At 36.3% G+C, this 18743-nt stretch overlaps 1 protein-coding gene across 1 annotated transcript; it reads left to right on the plus strand.

Annotated features, from left to right (window-relative positions):
• Positions 1 to 1258: 1258 nt before the first annotated feature.
• On the plus strand, positions 1259 to 18703 carry cds2 (CDP-diacylglycerol synthase (phosphatidate cytidylyltransferase) 2). Its single transcript, XM_058774924.1, has 13 exons — positions 1259 to 1463; positions 7063 to 7193; positions 7429 to 7525; positions 9548 to 9645; positions 11074 to 11213; positions 12285 to 12343; positions 12539 to 12621; positions 12780 to 12867; positions 13750 to 13818; positions 14011 to 14163; positions 14495 to 14614; positions 14824 to 14927; positions 15734 to 18703. The coding sequence occupies exons 1-13, from the start codon at positions 1260 to 1262 to the stop codon at positions 15864 to 15866; spliced, it is 1479 nt and encodes a 492-aa protein (XP_058630907.1). The 5' UTR covers position 1259; the 3' UTR covers positions 15867 to 18703.
• Positions 18704 to 18743: the final 40 nt, after the last annotated feature.

Raw genomic sequence — 18743 nt, forward strand, 5'->3', positions numbered from 1 at the left:
TTTCTCTGGCTGCTGTTGTCCACATCTCATTTGAGTGTATATTACTTTAAACATACAGATTTTTAAATGCATTCACTTCTTTAAGGGTAAAACATTTTAATGAGAAAAAAACCTTTTAGGAAGTTAACTTACGTCTACACTACTTTTTTGTCACTATACGGCACGCTCTATGGTCAATATAACATAAACCACAAATGAAAAATATTTACAGACCACTTTTATATGTTAGAAAAAGAAGTTGCTCGTGGCATGCAACTTACATTAGTACGTCGTAAAAGGAATTTTGCCAGCTGAATCTCTCGTGATGTGAACAAGCAGGTAAGGGTCCTGTAGGTGTGGTTTATACGCATGTCCGGTAGATGGCAGTGTTTCATCTGAGGTAATTTTTCTGCTTTAAACAGTTTCACATCTACAGAAATGAATAGTTTGAATGTTCTAAACTATTAAACGCTTAAAGAAATCAATTTGACTCTAGATAAGGTCGGCCCTCAATCGTGGCCATTATATTGAGACCACATGACCCCCACGGAAGCCTCAAGAGGCCATGCATTAGTGAAAGATGTAACATAAATTATAAAGATGTGCGTTTAGCATGTTCAGTAGGCTATATATTATATATTATTTAGCCTACATAATATATTATTTAGAGAAGTAAATAAAAATATTGAGCACAATGAAAAGGATACATCGAGACACCGAGGAAAACTGTCATCTGATTTCTACAAGGTGCTAAATATAATACTTTTTTTTTTTAAATAAAAAAATAAAAACAATTCTATTTTTTTCAAAAGGTAACATTAATGTAAAATTCTAAATCAGATAGTATATTTAAATGTGTGTATTTTACAGGTTTTTTTTTTTTAAACCTAACTTGATAGCATGAATTCTATTTAAAGTTATATTCTTGGTAATTGTCTTAATAGCTGTAGACTATAAATTCTGCTCAGTTAGCCTGTAGGTTATGATGAATAATGAAAGTGTGTGAAATGTATAATCAAGGAAAAATGTATCAATTCTGAATCAGAATTGATTAATTTTTCCTTGATTATACATTTCCTTGATTATACATTACTTAACAGTTTTTAATTTCTAAAAAAAAAAAATAATAATAATAATTTCGAACTATGATTTTGCCCTACAAATCTAAATTAATAAATTGATGTTGACAATCTGCTTTTATTATAGACTAGTAAATTCCATAAATGTCCATCCATCCACCTATTAATCCATCTGCCTGTCTTCTCAGCACTGGCCACTTGATGGCGCTCCGCCCTCTCTTAGCGCACGCATGCGCAGTCGCTCGCTTTCCCGTCCCAATAACAATCATTGAAAACGAACAGCAACCCCCGAAGATTGTTACTTCATCAGGCCTCTATTTCCAACAAATCGAGCCGACCATGGCAGAATTACGCCACCGAGGAGCGACGGATAAAGAACTGCAGCATCAGAACTCGGAGGATAAGGTAACGAGTAAAGAGAAAGATGTGGAGAGCTGCATGCTGTTATGGCTATCATTTGAGCTACATGCTGTCATACATGAAGAGAGAGCAAAAAATCGATTATAGGTCGTTGTGTTTCTGGATCTGGCCAGCAAGTGTCCTGGCACAGCACGAAAGCAGCTTTTAATGTTTTGGCTTGATAAATATTTTCTAGCGTTCATGAGTGTGTAATATAGCAGATTACAGCTAGAGGAGAGTCTGAGCATCATCAGGGCTCTGATGTTCTTCCTGTCCTTCTTCTTATGGACTGAAGGTTTTCTCACTGTGTCCCAACAAAAACAAAACACTATAAGGCCTCATTGTATTTCTAGCAGTTGCCATGTTGCTGAAATAAAGTTAAGTGGCATGAACAATCCCTGCTCTGTTCAGTTTAGGACAGTGAGGTTAAACTCTTTAAGGACGAGCTGTGCTTTCAGCAGAGTTGGACTGATATAAAGACAGAAAACATGGAGACTGAGAGAGACGTGGGTGGATGGGTGAGTCAACATTCATGTGTCAAGTGTCATGACCTGTAGGCATGGGCTCAAACCGATCATGGTATATAAACAAGACTCAAGTTAATAGCAAATATTTTTGTATTTGTATTTATCCACGTTTTTTTTTTTTTGGATGTAGAGAGGCAGCTTTTATCAGTAGGATATGATAATGTTATTGAAAGGACTACAGTAAAGAATTCTTGGGTAAATTGTCTTACGTGCAGCCTTTATATGCAAGCATCCGTGGTCAATAGTTTTTGAGAATTTTCTTTGGTCATTCGGTTTTGGAGGTTCACCATATGACTTCCTTCTGCATGCTATGTTGTATTATAAATGTATTTCAAAAGAAGTAATAAGCGCTACAGCCTCTTCTATCTTTAGTGCTGCCAACATGTACACATTATGCTAAATAGATTCATTTTTCATATAAACACAAAGACTTGATCATGCAAATGAAACCTTGTGCTGCCTTCATTCGCATATCAGCGGTCAGGCAAATGAACTGAATGTGGTCATGTTCTGAACTTCTGACTCTTAACCATATATTTTTTCTGTATATTTGGTATTTAAAGTCAGAATGAAAGTTTGCAACTCATTTTGCTTCTATAATCTGACATATTTCAGAGCAAAATATAATTTTGAGATTATAGGTTTTGTCATTTTTGTGCATTGCGAATCGATTGAAATATTGAAACAAGGCATTACATATCAGATTGTTTTTATTTCCTGTTTCTCAGATATTTTTCTTCTGAAAAATCAACAACAGTAGTCTCGCATGTCAGATTTTCTTTCTTTAATGAAATGCAGTCATATTTAATTCATGTTAAAGGGATATTTTCTCAAAAATGAAAATGCTGTCATCATTTACTCGCCTCATTTTATTCCAAACTCGTATATTCACCAAACAGTGGAGTTTTAACGCATCTCCCGAGATATTGCACAGATTCATATTTATGTTGCTGCTAGAGTTCTGGAATTTTAAGAATTAATTCGAGAGGCCTGCTGAGTTTATTACATTAGACTAAACTATGCCATTGTAATGAAATAGAAAAGGACACAGTGTTCCTGTTGAGGTTTGGATGAAGTACACTGCATGGCCAAAAGTATGTGGACACTTCACCCATATGTGCTTGTTTTCAAAACCAGGGGCGTTAATAGTTAATTTACTGCTATAACAGCTTCCCTCTTGTTTCAGTCCATCTCAAACGCGTTCAGGTCTGTTCTTCGTGCAGGCTAGTCAAATTCTTTTACATTTACGTATATCCATTTAGCACATACTTTTATCTAAAGTGACTTTTAAATGAGAAATACAACAAGTGATTCATCAGAGGGAGGCAATAACACGATACAAAGTTTCAAACATTGTCCAGAATTGCACAAGCTACCAGAAGGAAGGATATAGCAGGATGCAGTTAAGTGCTCATGAGATGAGTTTTGAATATTGTCAGGGTCTCGTCTGTCCAGATAGGGTTAGGGTTAGGTCAGGGATGTCCAAATATGGTCCTGGAGTGCCACTGTCCTGCAGAGTTTAGCTCCAACTTGCCTCGACACACCTGCTTGGAAGTTTCTAGTAAGATCTTGATTAGCTGGTTCAGGTGTGTTTAATTGGAGTTGGAGCTAAACCAAAGCCACTGGAAGGCAAGCCTGCAACCTTTAGCCAAAAAAAGCATAATGACTAATGCTAACATTCCAGCCTTGACGTCACTGAATTTCAAACAGAGTTGTGCAACAGTAAGTTGCTGTTTACAGATTCTATAGAAATGAACGAGAAGTGCCATAAACTAGATCCTACCTCTCACAGAAAGTGCAAGATTTTCTATATTCCAGCTCTGTTGGTGGTACGCAGGGAAGGAGACCAGTTTTGAATTGAACTATTTTTAGAGTTTACACCAAAAAAATTCAATTTTATAAGAGAAATCATGGACTTCTCACTATAGTATCCATAAACAACGACTGACTGTCACACAACTCTTTTTGAAATTCAATGACGTCAAGGCTGTAATGTGATTGGTTATCAAGGCACACATGTCCAAGTTGATTCTTACGCTTTCTACGATGGTAAGTAATATAGACCCTCGCATATCTCCCAATAATAAAACAATCTCTAGCTAAACTTTACAAGACAATGGCCCTCTAGGCACAGGATTGGACAACCCTCGGTTAGGTAAATTCTTGTACCGGATAAGGTTAGGTAAATTACAGCTGACCAAATCATTTTACTGGTGGCATACTATGGCACACTGGCACGTTGAAAGTCACTGAGCTCCTCAGTAAAGCCCATTCTACTGTAAATGTTTGTCTAGGGAGGTTGTGTGAGTGTATGCCTGATTTCACGCACCTGTTAGACTAGAATGTAGCTGAAATTAGAAGGGGATGTACAGGTGTTATGTGTATGGAAGTTAAACTGCCTTTTTACTGACAAACGGCAGACCAGAAGTTGTTCATTTTCAAAGAGTGTGGGAGCTGTGTGGAGTTAGGAATTTTCAGATTTCATAAAAAAAAAAGTAAATTGAGACAGTTTGTGACAGCCAGAACAAATGTGGTGTATTCTAATAAAACCTATGAAATTCATAGAATAAAGTGAGAATTAGGAATATTTTTCCACTAAAATGTTATTCTTTAAACACACTTTCTTTAAAATGGGTGGTTATGAAAAAGTATTTGTTTAATTATTTTATAATAAAATAATTAATTATTTATGTTGACTAGCGCTAGAAAACCTGCTATGTTTTTATTTCAGATGTATTCTGAAGTCAGTTGTTCTGTGTGGATATACAGTGTTGGGAAGGTTACTTTGGAAATGTACAAGTTACCCTATTTTAAATGTAACAAGTAGTGTAACTATTTCAATTACTTTATTAAAGTAATGTAACTGATTACATTTGATTACTTTTCTGAATTTCTAATGAATGTTTTCAACAGTAGTACTCAACACTGATTACTTTCAAAATCCTTCATCACTTAAATTAATTTTTTTTGACTGAATCAGATTACAGTTACATTTATTTTGTAATTAAATTACATAATTCCGTTACTTGTTACTCCCCAAAACTGTGTATATATTCATGCATTCATCATTCATTTACATGACCATTTTAAAGAAATACAATTCTAGGCTGCGAAATGTGACAATCGTATACAAATGTTGGGAGATTTGGTGCAAATTTGATATGTTTTCCCTGCCTGAACTCCAAATACAGTCAGACATTACATTTTTAATGAATGTGACAAATTTAATACACGCTTACATCAGTCATCTCTTTTGTAGACTGTCATTGATGTTATGTTTGTCGGGGAATTCCACGTTTACAGATGGCTAACGCTGAAATACGCCAATTTCATCGAAGTGTTGCTCATGCCCTGAGTGTGGGTCAATCTTGGCAGGAAGACTGAAAATGTCTCTCTTAGGAAGAGTGGGATGTCCTTAGTTCCTGATGAGCTATTTGCGGTCGGCGGAGCATTTGAGAGACGGGGGAGGAGGTGGGAGGTGCGAGGGAGGGTATTTTTAACTCTGGCATCTTGAATATCAGGATGTAGTCCGTCTCCATGGAAACCCTGGATCTTTCTGTAGCTCTTGCTGTCAAATGAGTGTCAGCCGTAAATGTACGTTAGCTTCAGGGTGCTCTTTGTAATCAGATCCAAATTATTTATGTCAGATGGATAGAAAGAGGTTTCTAGAACAATCGTAACAGCTCGACCAACTGGTGCAGCACCATCTGATGATGACAGCCTGTTGCTATGGGGATGAAGGCAGGTCATTTGTAATTGTGCAACAGGCTACTTAGACACACAGGCCTGTTAGAAACAGATGGCTGCATTTATTTGCTCGGAAATACAGTACAAACAGAAATGTGACCCTGGACCACAAAACCAGTCTTAAGTCGCTGAGGTATATTTGTAGCAATAGCCAAAAATACATTGTATGGGTCAAAATTATCCATTTTTCTTTTATGCCAATAATCATTAGGATATTTTGTAAAGTTCTTACCGTTAATGTATAAAAACTTCATTTTTGATTAGTAATATGCATTGCTAAGAACTTAATTTGGACAACTTTAAAGGCGTTTTTCTCAATATTTTTTTTTCTTTGCACCCTCAGATTCCAGATTTTCAAATAGTTGTATCTCGGCCAAATATTGTCCGATCCTAACAAAGCTTATTTATTCAGCTTTCAGGTGATGTATAAATCTCAATTTCGAAAAATTGACACTTAAGACTGGTTTTGTCGTCCAGGGTCACAAATATGAATGCAATTTAAAAGAAGTGCTTTCTGTTTTAATGTTTTAAAATGTAATTAATTTCTGTGGAGGCAAAGCTGATCATTACAAGTTTTTAGTGTCCCATGATCCTTCGGAAATCATTCTAATATGTTGATTTGGTGCTCAAAAACATTTCTTATTATTATCGATGGTGAAAACAGTTCTGCTGCTTCATATGTTCTGTTGAAATCCTGCTACATTTTTTTAGAGACTTTTTTTTTTTTTTTTTCCTTGACAATCTTTTTTGCATCCTTGCAAATAAGTATTCATTTCTTATTTAAAAAAAAAACTGTTTCTGTTCCCTAGGGATGGGTATCGTTTGAATTTTATCAATTCCAATTCCAAATTAGATTCTGCTTATCAATTCTTATCGATTCCCGGTTTCGGTTTCAATGTGGTTAAAAAAAGAAGTCAAACATGCAAAATGCACGATTAATTTTTTTTTTTTTTTTTTAATGGAGGTTGTGGTTCTCTCACAATTCTGAAGAAAAAATATTAGACACAATATTATTCAAAATATGTTTTTGAATGAATCTCTTGAATGAATGATTCAAAGACAAATACACTTTTAACAGCCCCATTTCGCCACCCTAAAAAAAAAAAGATGCGCGCACAGCAATTGAAAATTTAATTTTACAAGTGTCCAATTCCTGAACTTAAGCGTTCGATTCTGGAATTGGAATTATTTTCGATTCCCAAACCTACTGATCCAAACTGTAAAACAGTATTGTAAGTAGTATTCAGAATTCTTTGCAAATGAACAAATGTCTATTTTGATAGATTAATTCATCCCTTTTGTATTTATTTTTTCTCTTCAACTGTCTCCAGGGCTCTGAAACAGAGGGTAAGGAAAGAGATGGAGCCTCGGACAATGAGACCAAGTCAGACTCTGGGGTTCCCGTTCCTGCCGATGACACACCAGTGGTTCTCAACAAAGCCCTCTCTGGACTTTCCTCACGGTAAGCATCTCTAAATCTACGATTAAAATGACTCTTCAGTAAAGTAGAGCGCACTTGCATGTGACGTGAGATAAAAAGTGTGTATAAAGCGTCCAGAGCCGATTATTGGCATGTTGCTGTGAACACCAGATGATTCATTCAATAAAAAGGCCTCCGGAGCTTTTAGTCCTCGCATTAGGAAGATTATTATTTCCACCCAATATGCTTTGCGTTAATGTGTTTATTTCTCCTGCAGATGGAAGAACTGGTGGGTGAGGGGCATCCTCACACTGGCTATGATCTCCTTCTTCTTTATCATTATATATCTCGGTCCGATGGTGCTGATGATGATTGTGAGTATTTTCTCTTGTTGTAAACACCAACAGACATTTTCACTTAAGACTTAAAAACTACTAGACATTGTCTCTTTGGCTCTTTTACAAATGACAGATGAGTACTGATGTTTTTTTTTATTCTGTTGACATTATTAAACATTATTTGCTGAGCTGAGCTGCCAAATTAGTTATGTTCAAACAGGCCTGCAGATATATTTATGAGACCTCACTGTAGTCTCTGAATAATCAGTGTCCACTTTGTTCCATAATCTGGCTGTTTCATATATTATAGCCTACAGTTATTTTCATACAACTGCTAACGATATTAAAAATCTATACTATTATAAAATATATAAAAATATGCACTACTCACTCAATAATTTTTCAGTGTTATGTTGTGATGCTGAAGTGAATTCAGGATTCACAACATTTTAATCAATAGTATAAAATATGTAAATATATAGAATTGGATAGAAATGTTGTCATGCCAACTAACTGGAATAAGTTTAAAGGTCATTGCACACTGAGTCCGAAATTTTCTTATGCGTTTTTTCATATTCGTTATCCTAAAAATTCGTCACGGACAGAAACCTTGCACACAGAGTCCGATGCATATTAATTAATCAGTTGCGAAAAAAATTGTAAAATAGTACTAAATGGAGTTTTCAAGCAGTGAGGATGATTTTGTTGTCCTCTTGCTTCTTAAAAAGAGAAAAAGAAAGGAAATATTGGGTCTGTCCAATAGAGTGTCAGTGGCTCAGTTTGATGCTTTGCTAGTGAAACTAGAGCCACATATTAAAAAGACCACCACCAATTTCTGTGAACTCAGTGTGCAAGGATCTTTATAGTGCTTTGTGCTGCGAGACGAAATGGATGAATTTGACAATCGCCATTCTGGATTTTGACGTTCGCTTGTACGGTGGCTCTGAATTGTCAAAACACCTCTCAAAATGTTTGCTACAGATGCGAAAATCGAACCCGATCCCAATTTTTTTTTATGCCGGACGAAAGTTTCGGAGGCAGCGTGTAAACATGATTAACATAACGTGAGGTCGTATTTATTTTTCAACGTGTGAAAATTTCGGACGAAAATGACCAATGACCTTAAGTCCTAAATTTACTCAAACTGAAATAATTTTTTTTTTAAAGCTAAATAGAAATTCACAAATACACCTAAAAAAATTACTAAAACTTGAATTAAAATGAAACTATTATTTAATACAATAATAATATATAAATAACACTAAAATAATGCTACTGTGCTCTAATTTTACAACTATTTTAGCACTAGTTGGCATTACTTAAGCTAAAATCCCAAAATAGGTGGAAGAGTGTCCAAAATTAATTATTCAAATTGAACAGATAATAAATTTCCATAATGGTGATTCATTTTTGATATTTTCTGATAATGTGGTGACTTCTGCCGCTGCTCTGAGGAATCATTCTCGAAGTCTTGGAGTTTTGATTCCAGAAGATAAAACTTTATTATATGTGATAATGAAGCCTGAGAGACCCTGCAGAGAATGTCCCGAATCTGTGTTTGCCCCCTCTTATATACAGTTTTTTCCCCCCAAGGCATGTTCAATACATTTCCTATATAGTTAGTTCCTATGTATATCTAGTCTGCTTTCAGGAAGCGGACAGGGGGCCTCCATTTACGTTAAAGAAGAGACCATCATATAATTTTTGACTAATGTCACAACAGGATGTGCAGTTTCAGCACAGAAATGCATGTCTGCACATCCTCTTCTCATGCTGGCCTCTACACACAGGCATAAATGGCTATATTCACATTGATTATACTTGATTAATTTATATTTTGATTAATAAAACTCTTCTACATTAACTGATGTGGCCTTGTTATATCATGCCGTCTAAGACATTTTAAAGATTTAAAAAGCTGTATTGACTGCCAGTTAGAGCAGCAAAAACACAGAATGGAATCTTGCTTTAAAAAACTGCTAGAAATAGCACTTCAGAGTGGAACTAGTTGGCTGCCTGTTGTTTTTTATTGTTGTCCTCTGTGTGTGTCTTCCACAGGTGCTGTGTGTTCAGATCAAGTGCTTCCATGAGATCATCACAATTGGTTACAGCGTGTATCACTCTTACCACCTGCCCTGGTTCAGAACACTAAGCTGGTGAGACCCGCGACACGCACCTGCCACCTTTATTTTCACGCTTCATTGTCTCTCCCTCTCTCCCTTTTCTCATTATCTGTCACCCCAGATCTCTCTGTCTGTCTCTCTCTCCCACTGTGCACTGCCTGTAATTAGAGGGCATCATCATCACCTTCATCTTATCATAATAGTCTTAATGTCTTGCAAGTTCTTTCATTTTCTGTGTAAAAATTAGTAAATGCTGCACTTGTTTATTCATCCAGCTATACATGCTATCACCAACTGTATAGAGGTATGGAAATTCACTCTGGTTTAGACCAGTCAAGCTGTAGTGTAATTTGTTTCAAATGTGAAAGAAAAGATTCACCAGGTTTTAGTAATGTAAAAATCCCACTGAAAACGATTTAAAGTTTTAGAATTCAGTGTTGAGTTAAAGGGTTAGTTACTCTCATGTTGTTCCAAACACGTAAGACCTTCTTCCAGATTAAGATATTTTTGTGAAATATAAGAGAAGAAATTGTTGAATAAAGTTATTTTGGTCTTCTTTGTGCGTGAAAAGTATTCCCGTAGTTTCATTAAATTAAGGTTGAACCACTGATGTCACATGGACTGTTTAAACGATGTCCTTGCTACCTTTCTGGGTCTTGAACGTGGTAGTTGAATGGCTGACTATGCAGGGTCAGAAAACTCTTGGATTTAATAAAAAATATCTTAATTTGCATTCATACGGGTTTGGAACAACATGAGGGTGAGTAATTAGTGACACAGTTTTCATTTTTGGGTGAACTACCCCTTTAAACATTTGGAAAATCTGGCAAAAATCAGGTCTCTTGATGCCAAATTTCACTATGTAGAAACTCTGGAGTAGTAATCTGAGATCTTAACCTTCCCAAAGCCTTTTTGAGTGACTCTTATGAAGAAATGTCATATTTCCATGTCCAAAATGAAAAAAGAAAGAACTATTTTAAGTTGGAGCATAACTTTGCATGAGGGTGGATCTCCAGTATCTGGATTGGGCACCCCTCATATTTAGTTACATATAAAAAAAAAAATCTAAACATAGGCTTCAATTTCTTAATGCAAAATATCTTCGTTATTTTTCTTGTGTGGAAAGTATGACATTTCTCTGTGCATTTCTTGATTAACCATGTTTCAACTGGTGAACTTTTCTTTGAACTGGTTTTTGTAAACAAGATAGCTGGCAAATCAGGTATAAATAGAACCATTTCTCTACATTAGTCCTTCTGTGTATCCCAACATGCCGTTCTTCCATGTGGTCCTAATCCTAATGAGCTGCTGCTCGGCTACAGTCTGACCATTTCCTATTGCTAACAAATTGTCCCATTATAATTACTTTGACAACCGTTAGAAACACTTTGATTAATGAATGGATGTGAAAGGACTTTGCCACAATAATGACTGACTGCCACTTTTAACGGTTTTTGACAGGTACTTCCTGTTGTGTGTGAACTACTTCTTCTATGGTGAAACGGTGACAGATTATTTCTTCACACTGGTGCAGAGGGAGGAGCCTCTACGCATCCTCAGCAAATACCACCGCTTCATTTCCTTTGCCCTGTATCTCACAGGTTAGGACCTTATCTTTCCTACATGCATGCCACTTTATTTGCCATTGATGTTTCTGTCTTTAAGGCCTTTGGGAACTAATAGTTCTCATAGTTACTGCTCAGTCCAACAACTCCTACTTTTCCACACAGAACGCTGAATCAGATGCAGTCTTCAGAATGTGATTTCTGTTAGCAGTTGAAATGCAGACGTAATGATTTTAGTTTTTTGGGTTGTTGGTTTTTCATAAGCGTGAAGTTAATGTCATCCAGGATGTGGTTAGGCTCTCTGCCTGTCTGTGCACCCCTCGCTCATTTTCTCTTTCAAAAAGATGTCATCAGAAGCTAAATGAGAAGCAACAAGTCTTGCTGTTTTTTTCTTATTATTTAAAAAAAATATATTAACATTTTATCAAAACAACAATTCAAAAAGATGGTTAAACAATGCTCATTGAAGCAAGAAAAAAAGGAAGTACAGAGAAAAGACAAATTGTGTATGATTAATATATTATGACACACACAACCACAATATGTAACAAAATAGGCAGTGTGGTCAAAATATGGGATCTGAACACGATAAGAAGAGCACAATAAATATCAATTAAAATTAAAAGAAATTTGAAAAAAAAAATCCTTGCTATAGGAATGCTTAAGCGATTATTTGTATTTGTAACAATTATTATGACACATTTCATTAATTTGTGTAGCACGGCTAGAGTGTATACATTACAGTTATGACTGAGCTGGAATGGAAACACGTCCATTTTAAATACATATCAGTCCAACAACAATGTTTATTGGTGTACAGTTAAAGAAGATCAGTTATAAACAATATCATCAGTTTATCATGTGTTGTCAGTTTGTTAGGCAGACTGATAAAACATGTATAAACCTTGCATGTCCTGCAGATTATGTGGTTTCAGATGGTCTTTTCAGTGTGCTTGGTTCGGCTTGGACAGGTTTTCTTGGCCACTGGCTGGTTCCTGACAAACAGGACATAATTAGTGACAGTGTGACTGGCCTAAAATAGTCCGTAGACATGTGGGGGTGGCATTGGTGGAACTGTCTGTTTTACCAGATGTGTGTGTTTTCCAGGGTTCTGCATGTTTGTTCTGAGCCTGGTGAAAAAACACTATCGCCTGCAGTTCTACATGGTGAGTGTGTTAATGTTGCAAATAAGTTTAGTGTAATTTGAGAGTGTTTTTGTACACACACTCTCACATACTCTGTGTTTGACATTCATGGCCTCGCACCCTACACGTTTCCTATCTTTTCCGTATCATAGCACTGCCTTTTGTCCCAGATTTGAAGTGAATGGAGCTATTCATCCCGTCTTTCTCTCTCCCCAGTTCGGCTGGACTCATGTGACCTTGCTGATTGTGGTGACTCAGTCCCACTTAATCATTCATAACCTGTTTGAGGGGATGATCTGGTAAGATGATGCCTCCTGTGTACCACTGTCAAAACCCATATGACATTTACACATTTCAGTTTTTCAATCCAGTGTCATTGCACAATATTAGATACAGTAGTTGGTTTTCTGGTGTAGCTGATCTGTTTGTATAAGATAATCTGTTTCTGTGTGCGCAGGTTTATTGTGCCCATCTCCTGTGTTATCTGTAATGACATCATGGCTTACATGTTTGGCTTCTTTTTCGGTCGCACCCCTCTCATCAAGGTTTGTGTTTTTAACACCCCAGTTGAATAATGTTTTAAAAATCACATGTGAAATATAATATTTACACTACTATTCAGAAGTAGGATGCTTTAATGTTTTTGAAAGAAGTCTTTTATGTTCACCAAGGCTGCATTTATTCGATCAAAAATACAGTAAGATTGTAAGATATTATTATGATTTAAAATAACTGTTTTTGCTTTTAAAATATTTTAAAATGTAATCAATTCCTGATGTCAAAGCTTTATTTTCAGCCATTACTCCAGGCTTCAGTGTCACATAAGCTTTCAGAAATTATTCCAATTTGCTAATTTGGTGCTCAAAAAGCATTTCTGATTTTTTTTTAAACAATTGTGCTGCTTAATACTGTGTTTTTGTGGAAACTGATACTTTTTTTTTTTTTTTTTTAACAAGCTTTTCTATGCTAGTAAAATAACAGGATTTATTTGAAATAGATTTCTCACTTTTGATCAATTCACTGCATCATTGCCTAATTAAAAGTAATTTAATTTTAGTTATCCCCAACTTTTGTACAGTAGTGTGGGAAAGTTGCTTACTCATAATTTTAGGTATTGTCTTTAATCAACTGGTGCTTTATTGGATGTTCTGTGAAATGTCCTAGAAGGTGTAATTTATCACAAACTATGAACTATCCGCTAATGTTTGACAATCACAGATTTAATATTTTTTGTAAAATATTTTGCTTGAAAAGTGTGCTTGTGCTATCTATCTTTTAAATAAAAAGCAGTTGCTTTTAATTTTTTTGTGTAATGCAGTAACGTTCATACATTTTTGAGTGTGGCTTAACTGTCTAACTACTTTCTGTGGTTTCTGTGTAATGTGTATTTTTAGCACAGTTCTCTAAATGCTGAATTTTCTCTGCAGTTGTCTCCTAAGAAGACGTGGGAGGGGTTTATCGGTGGCTTCTTCTCCACTGTTGTTTTTGGAATCCTAGTGAGTAATAATAACCCACTTCCTGTTCTTCGTCCGGTGTTTGCTGAATGTTTTTTTTGTAGATTTGGGAACCTTGGTGACGTAAGAATAAGAATTGCCTTGATTGATACCTTGTAAGGGTCTGATTAGTTCTTTTCAAAGTTAATTTGATGTGTCTGAATGATAACAAGTCTCGTTTTGGCTCTTCTCCAGCTGTCCTACTTGATGTCAGGTTACCGCTTCTTTGTGTGTCCTGTGGAGTTTAACAATGACTCCAACAGTTTCACAGTATACTGTGAACCGTCTGAGCTCTTCCAGCTTCAGAACTACGGTCTGCCGCCCGTACTGCAGTCCATCACGGGCTGGGTAAAACACACACACTCACACGTTCACCGTCTGTTCGACACTTACTCCTCATGTCTCTCACACGGTGTGTCCATTCCTTCTCTCTTTCTCTTTTTGTTATTTTTCTGATTTTTGTGTCTGTGTTTAACAGTTGCTCAGACATAGCCATCTGCTGATTTCCCACTCGCTGTGAATCTGTCACAGCTCTGCTTGACTCTGTGTTTTGTTGATGCTGACATTTGTGGACCACAATTTTTAAGCAAAAGCAGAATCTATTTGAAGTATTTTGAAATTGCAAACAAGTAAAGACAGTTTCTTACACATTTCCATCTCTCTCCCATTTTCCTCTTAGACCACAGTAAAGTTGTACCCATTCCAGATCCACAGCATTGCCCTGTCAGCATTTGCCTCCATCATGGGACCTTTCGGAGGCTTTTTTGCCAGCGGCTTCAAAAGGGCCTTCAAAATCAAGGTGGGTGTAATTTGAGCACCCACAGATCTGAAAAGAAAAATGCTTCAGTCTTGTTTTCACTATTACCTACAGCATTCTTCACCACAAGACGGCTTAAGTTGTCCGTCCTAATTTAGATGTGGCACAGAGCCTCCGTGTACATGAAGAGCGTTTCCTGTCATGTGCTTTACACTTTGCTCATACTGTCTCTCTGATGTCCATCACTGCAGGACTTTGCAAACACCATTCCAGGTCATGGAGGAATCATGGATCGTTTCGACTGTCAGTACCTCATGGCCACATTTGTAAATGTTTACATCGCCAGCTTTATCAGGTAAGACTGTTATTAATGAATTTCTGGTACAGTTATGTGTGGGTAGTTATTGACTTCTGAGTTCAACAGTTTGAGGTTGGTTATCGGCATCATCAGTCCAGTCTTTAGTGTCACATCATGATCCTTCAGAAATCGTACTCAAGAAACGTTGAAAACAGTTGTGCTGTGCAACGTTTTGTTGAAACATACATTATTTTTCTTTGATGAACTGAAAGTTCAAAAGAATAGCATTTATTTTAAATATTTAGTTGTTGATGTTTATTGTAACTTTTTATCAATTTAATGCATCCTTGCTGACCCCAGACCTTTGAATGGTAGTGTATACACTACATGAACCATGTCTTTGTATGGGGTGAATGCATATGACTTTTAATTTGTAACTAATATTATTACTCATTATGCACTGAAATGAAACCCAGTCCAAACATTCTGGACTTATCTTATATAGCTTATAATGCCAAAGGCAACCTGGCCTATAGTTATCATTATATCAGCTGATTATATCAGTCCATTTTATTTGTGTATTTTATGTAATATCTTTATATAATGTTTATTTATTTATATATAGTTTGTTCTACCATGTTGTGGTTTATTTTGTGAGAATGACTGAGCGACTGTACATTGTCCCATACGTATTTTATTGTTTAAATTGTTACTGTTCTATCAACCTAGTGCCTTGTTAGGTTATTTTTTGTTATTGTCAAAGACTAATATAATCACTGTACAATTATAATCAAAGTAATATGAATCATGCGAGTGTGTCTAGAGCATAAAAACATTGTGCTTTGATATTTCCTCTCGTTTAGAGGGCCAAACCCCTCTAAAGTCATCCAGCAGCTTCTTGCTTTGAGACCAGACCAACAGCTCCACATCTTTAACTCGCTCAAGGCTCATCTGACAGAGAAAGGCCTGCTCCCTGCCCTGGAAGAAGCAGCCTAGCTTTTCGGACCACCCCACCGGAGTGGGCTGTGGATAGAGGGAGGAGAGAGAGTGCAGCGGAAGCAGATCCAGGCATGTATGGAAGTGGGAGATGAGATGAACACAAGAAGGGAAACAACGGAAAACTGCACCACAACCTTGGGTCATTCCATTTTTGCGAGAAAGAGAGTGCGTGTGTGTGTGTGTGTGTGTGTGTGTGTGTGTGTGTGTGTGTACAAATCAGTGTTTTTGCCTATTTTATTTTTTGTGAATGTTTTATGTTTATCTCTTACAACACAAAAGAATATTATATATATTAAGATGCCGTTGTTGTTACAGTTCTTTGTGAGTTGAGCTGTACAATTCCACTTGCGTACAAATGTTCCGTACCTATAGATCGTCTGAATATTTTATAGTGTTTATTACGTTTTATTTTGTTTTAATGCACTGCTCATCACACTGTCATTTCAACCTCAGGCTAGTCTTTGTTTATTTTTTTGCTAACAGGTGTTTCCATACGCCGTCATAGTCTCAAAAAAAGATTGTATTTTCACTGCAGAGTGCCGTAATTCATATGTTTCCAAGGTCTTGGCATTTTTGTAACATTATATTTAAGAGAATTGTGGTCACTGATATCAAATGTGCTCTTCAGCCCAGTCAGTGGTGACTGTTACGGTTCAGCTGTAAGACTGTATGTATACTGTACTTCCTGAAGGTAAGGAAGATTCAGATGTCAATATTCAGTGTCTGAGAGGAAGTTTAGGCCACATTAGACTAGAATTATGTGGCTTTCATGTTTGTTACAAAGAAGAGGTCCCTGTAAGCCAAACAAATAGGAAATAACTTTTATTAGATTTACGTTGTTGATAGTTAATAATAATTTGTTTTTACTCAGCACTGAAAAAAAAAAAAACATTTGGAGATGTTGACAGATATTTCGCACTGAATGTTTAAGGATTACTGTTTGTGGTCTAAATCATAATTTTATCATTTCTAGTTTTATTTGAATGTTCTGTTGTCACTGAGCAGTTACAAGCTAATATTAGTCAAGCTTTGTGTGCGAGTGTGTGTGTGTGTTGTTTGTGAAAAGGATCAGGCTGGGCCATAAAATCTCATTGACTGTTTTGGTTTTGAATTCATTCGGTTTTGTACCATTTTCACTGCATGAGACCACCATGTCTCGTTTTATAATTCTATTTCATCTGTTTTGTTTTTAACCATCATCTGCTGTGTAAACTCAACCAAAAGAGGGTCAGAACTACAGTGTGTTTTGGTATTTTGTTCCTCTATAATATGTGTTGTGTGTGTCATGAACACCTGTGCCATAAACAATATTTATTTGAAGAAAATGAAACCTTAATGGATGTTATCGAGCAGCTTTAAAGGAGTAGTGTTATACAGTATGAGGATGTAACCGGCTCAGGTTCACAGTCTGTGCGTACAGTCCACTGCCATTCAACAATAAAGATCCATGAGCACATGCTTTCAGACCTGTGTGTGTTGACAAGACTGATGAACTGTATTGATGGGCAAGTCATATGTTGGGGTTTTAATGTAAAAATGTAAAATTAGTCTTATTTAGCATGTTTTCTTCTATGCCCACAGGTCTCGAAAGATAAATAGGCAGCTTATTACCCGAGTTATGTTCATCATTCCGAGTTTATTTACATGATTTAGTTGAGCACGTAACAATAATAAACAGCATCACAGCTTGAAAAATTATGACCATAAATCCAAGTGTAATATTTGCCCCTCCATATTTTTACCACCCACCATCAATGAATATTTTTAATTTATTTTTTTCAATTCAGTCAGCAAAACATCATCTTCATCTGTGTTAAGTGGTGCAGAAATTTTGTAAAGATATTTTATTGTACCTTATTAGTTCAGTTCAATGTCCTGGTTTTATAGAGAGAATTACATACATTATAGTAGAATATAAGAATATATATATACCGTATATGTTTTACGTAGAGATGATTCTATTCTTATTCTTTACTGTATTTGAGCGGTCCTCTAAGCCAGCCTGTGCTCTGTGTATGTATAGGCCCCTGTGCTGAAACATTAGCATACTGCACAAACTCCAGACGTGAACAGAGCAATTGCATTGTTTTATAATCAACAGAGAGAGAGTTACAAACCCGTCATGTTGCTGGCCAACCACTGATGTCAGGAGAGCGGGCAGATACATGCGTTTGAGTGCGGTGACCAAAAACATTTAGAAAGAGACACATTTATCAAAGTCTTAAATGCATGTGAACAAGTAAAATACTTGCCAGGTCTTCAGGCTCTTGCGCGTGGCATTCATGGCCACTAGAGGGCGCCAAACCATCGGCGTGTTTGTGTGCGGTTAACAAGTGCTAGTACACCGAGATTAACATATTGTTCATTCCAATGTTTTGGACGGTTTTTAATGTGATGCCTTACTTCTTTTATTCGTAAACACTGGCATGACACGTTAAACTTCTTAGAAAGTGTCCTAATGTTAACAACGGTCTCCTGAAGTGTCAAAGAGAAACTGACTGCAGTGCAGTTCTGCTCTCCATATTTCTGGACATTTATTCATGACCATTTAAGTGAAAACAGAGATGTTAAACCCACTCAAACGTGTTGAGCTCTTTTGGTTTGCCACTGAGAAGAAAACAACTCCTCTCTGTTGAACAAATGAACAACAACAGCTCAATATGTTGTTGTTATTTGTCTTTTAAGTATTATGGTCTGTATTTCTGTTGTATTTTGTTTTGTAATTTTTGATAAAGCAGATAAATGTGCTTTCCCTGCAGCTTTGTGTACAGTGATTTGCTCATTTGTAAATGGTTAATAAAGAGGAAAGTACATATAAGTACATCCAAATTTGATCTCTTCCTCCTTGCTGTCTGAACTTCCTTTTCATGTCAG

Source organism: Onychostoma macrolepis, chromosome 05, assembly GCF_012432095.1.
Source record: "Onychostoma macrolepis isolate SWU-2019 chromosome 05, ASM1243209v1, whole genome shotgun sequence".
In the NCBI taxonomy this organism is placed as follows: Eukaryota; Metazoa; Chordata; class Actinopteri; order Cypriniformes; family Cyprinidae; genus Onychostoma; species Onychostoma macrolepis.

Coding starts and splice junctions, on each gene's coding strand:
- cds2 (XM_058774924.1), top strand. CDS start 1,260: ATGGCGCTCCGCCCTCTCTTAGCGCACGCATGCGCAGTCGCTCGCTTT. Junction 14,164..14,494: donor TGCAGTCCATCACGGGCTGG/GTAAAACACACA, acceptor TTTTCCTCTTAG/ACCACAGTAAAGTTGTACCC. Junction 14,615..14,823: donor AAAGGGCCTTCAAAATCAAG/GTGGGTGTAATT, acceptor CCATCACTGCAG/GACTTTGCAAACACCATTCC.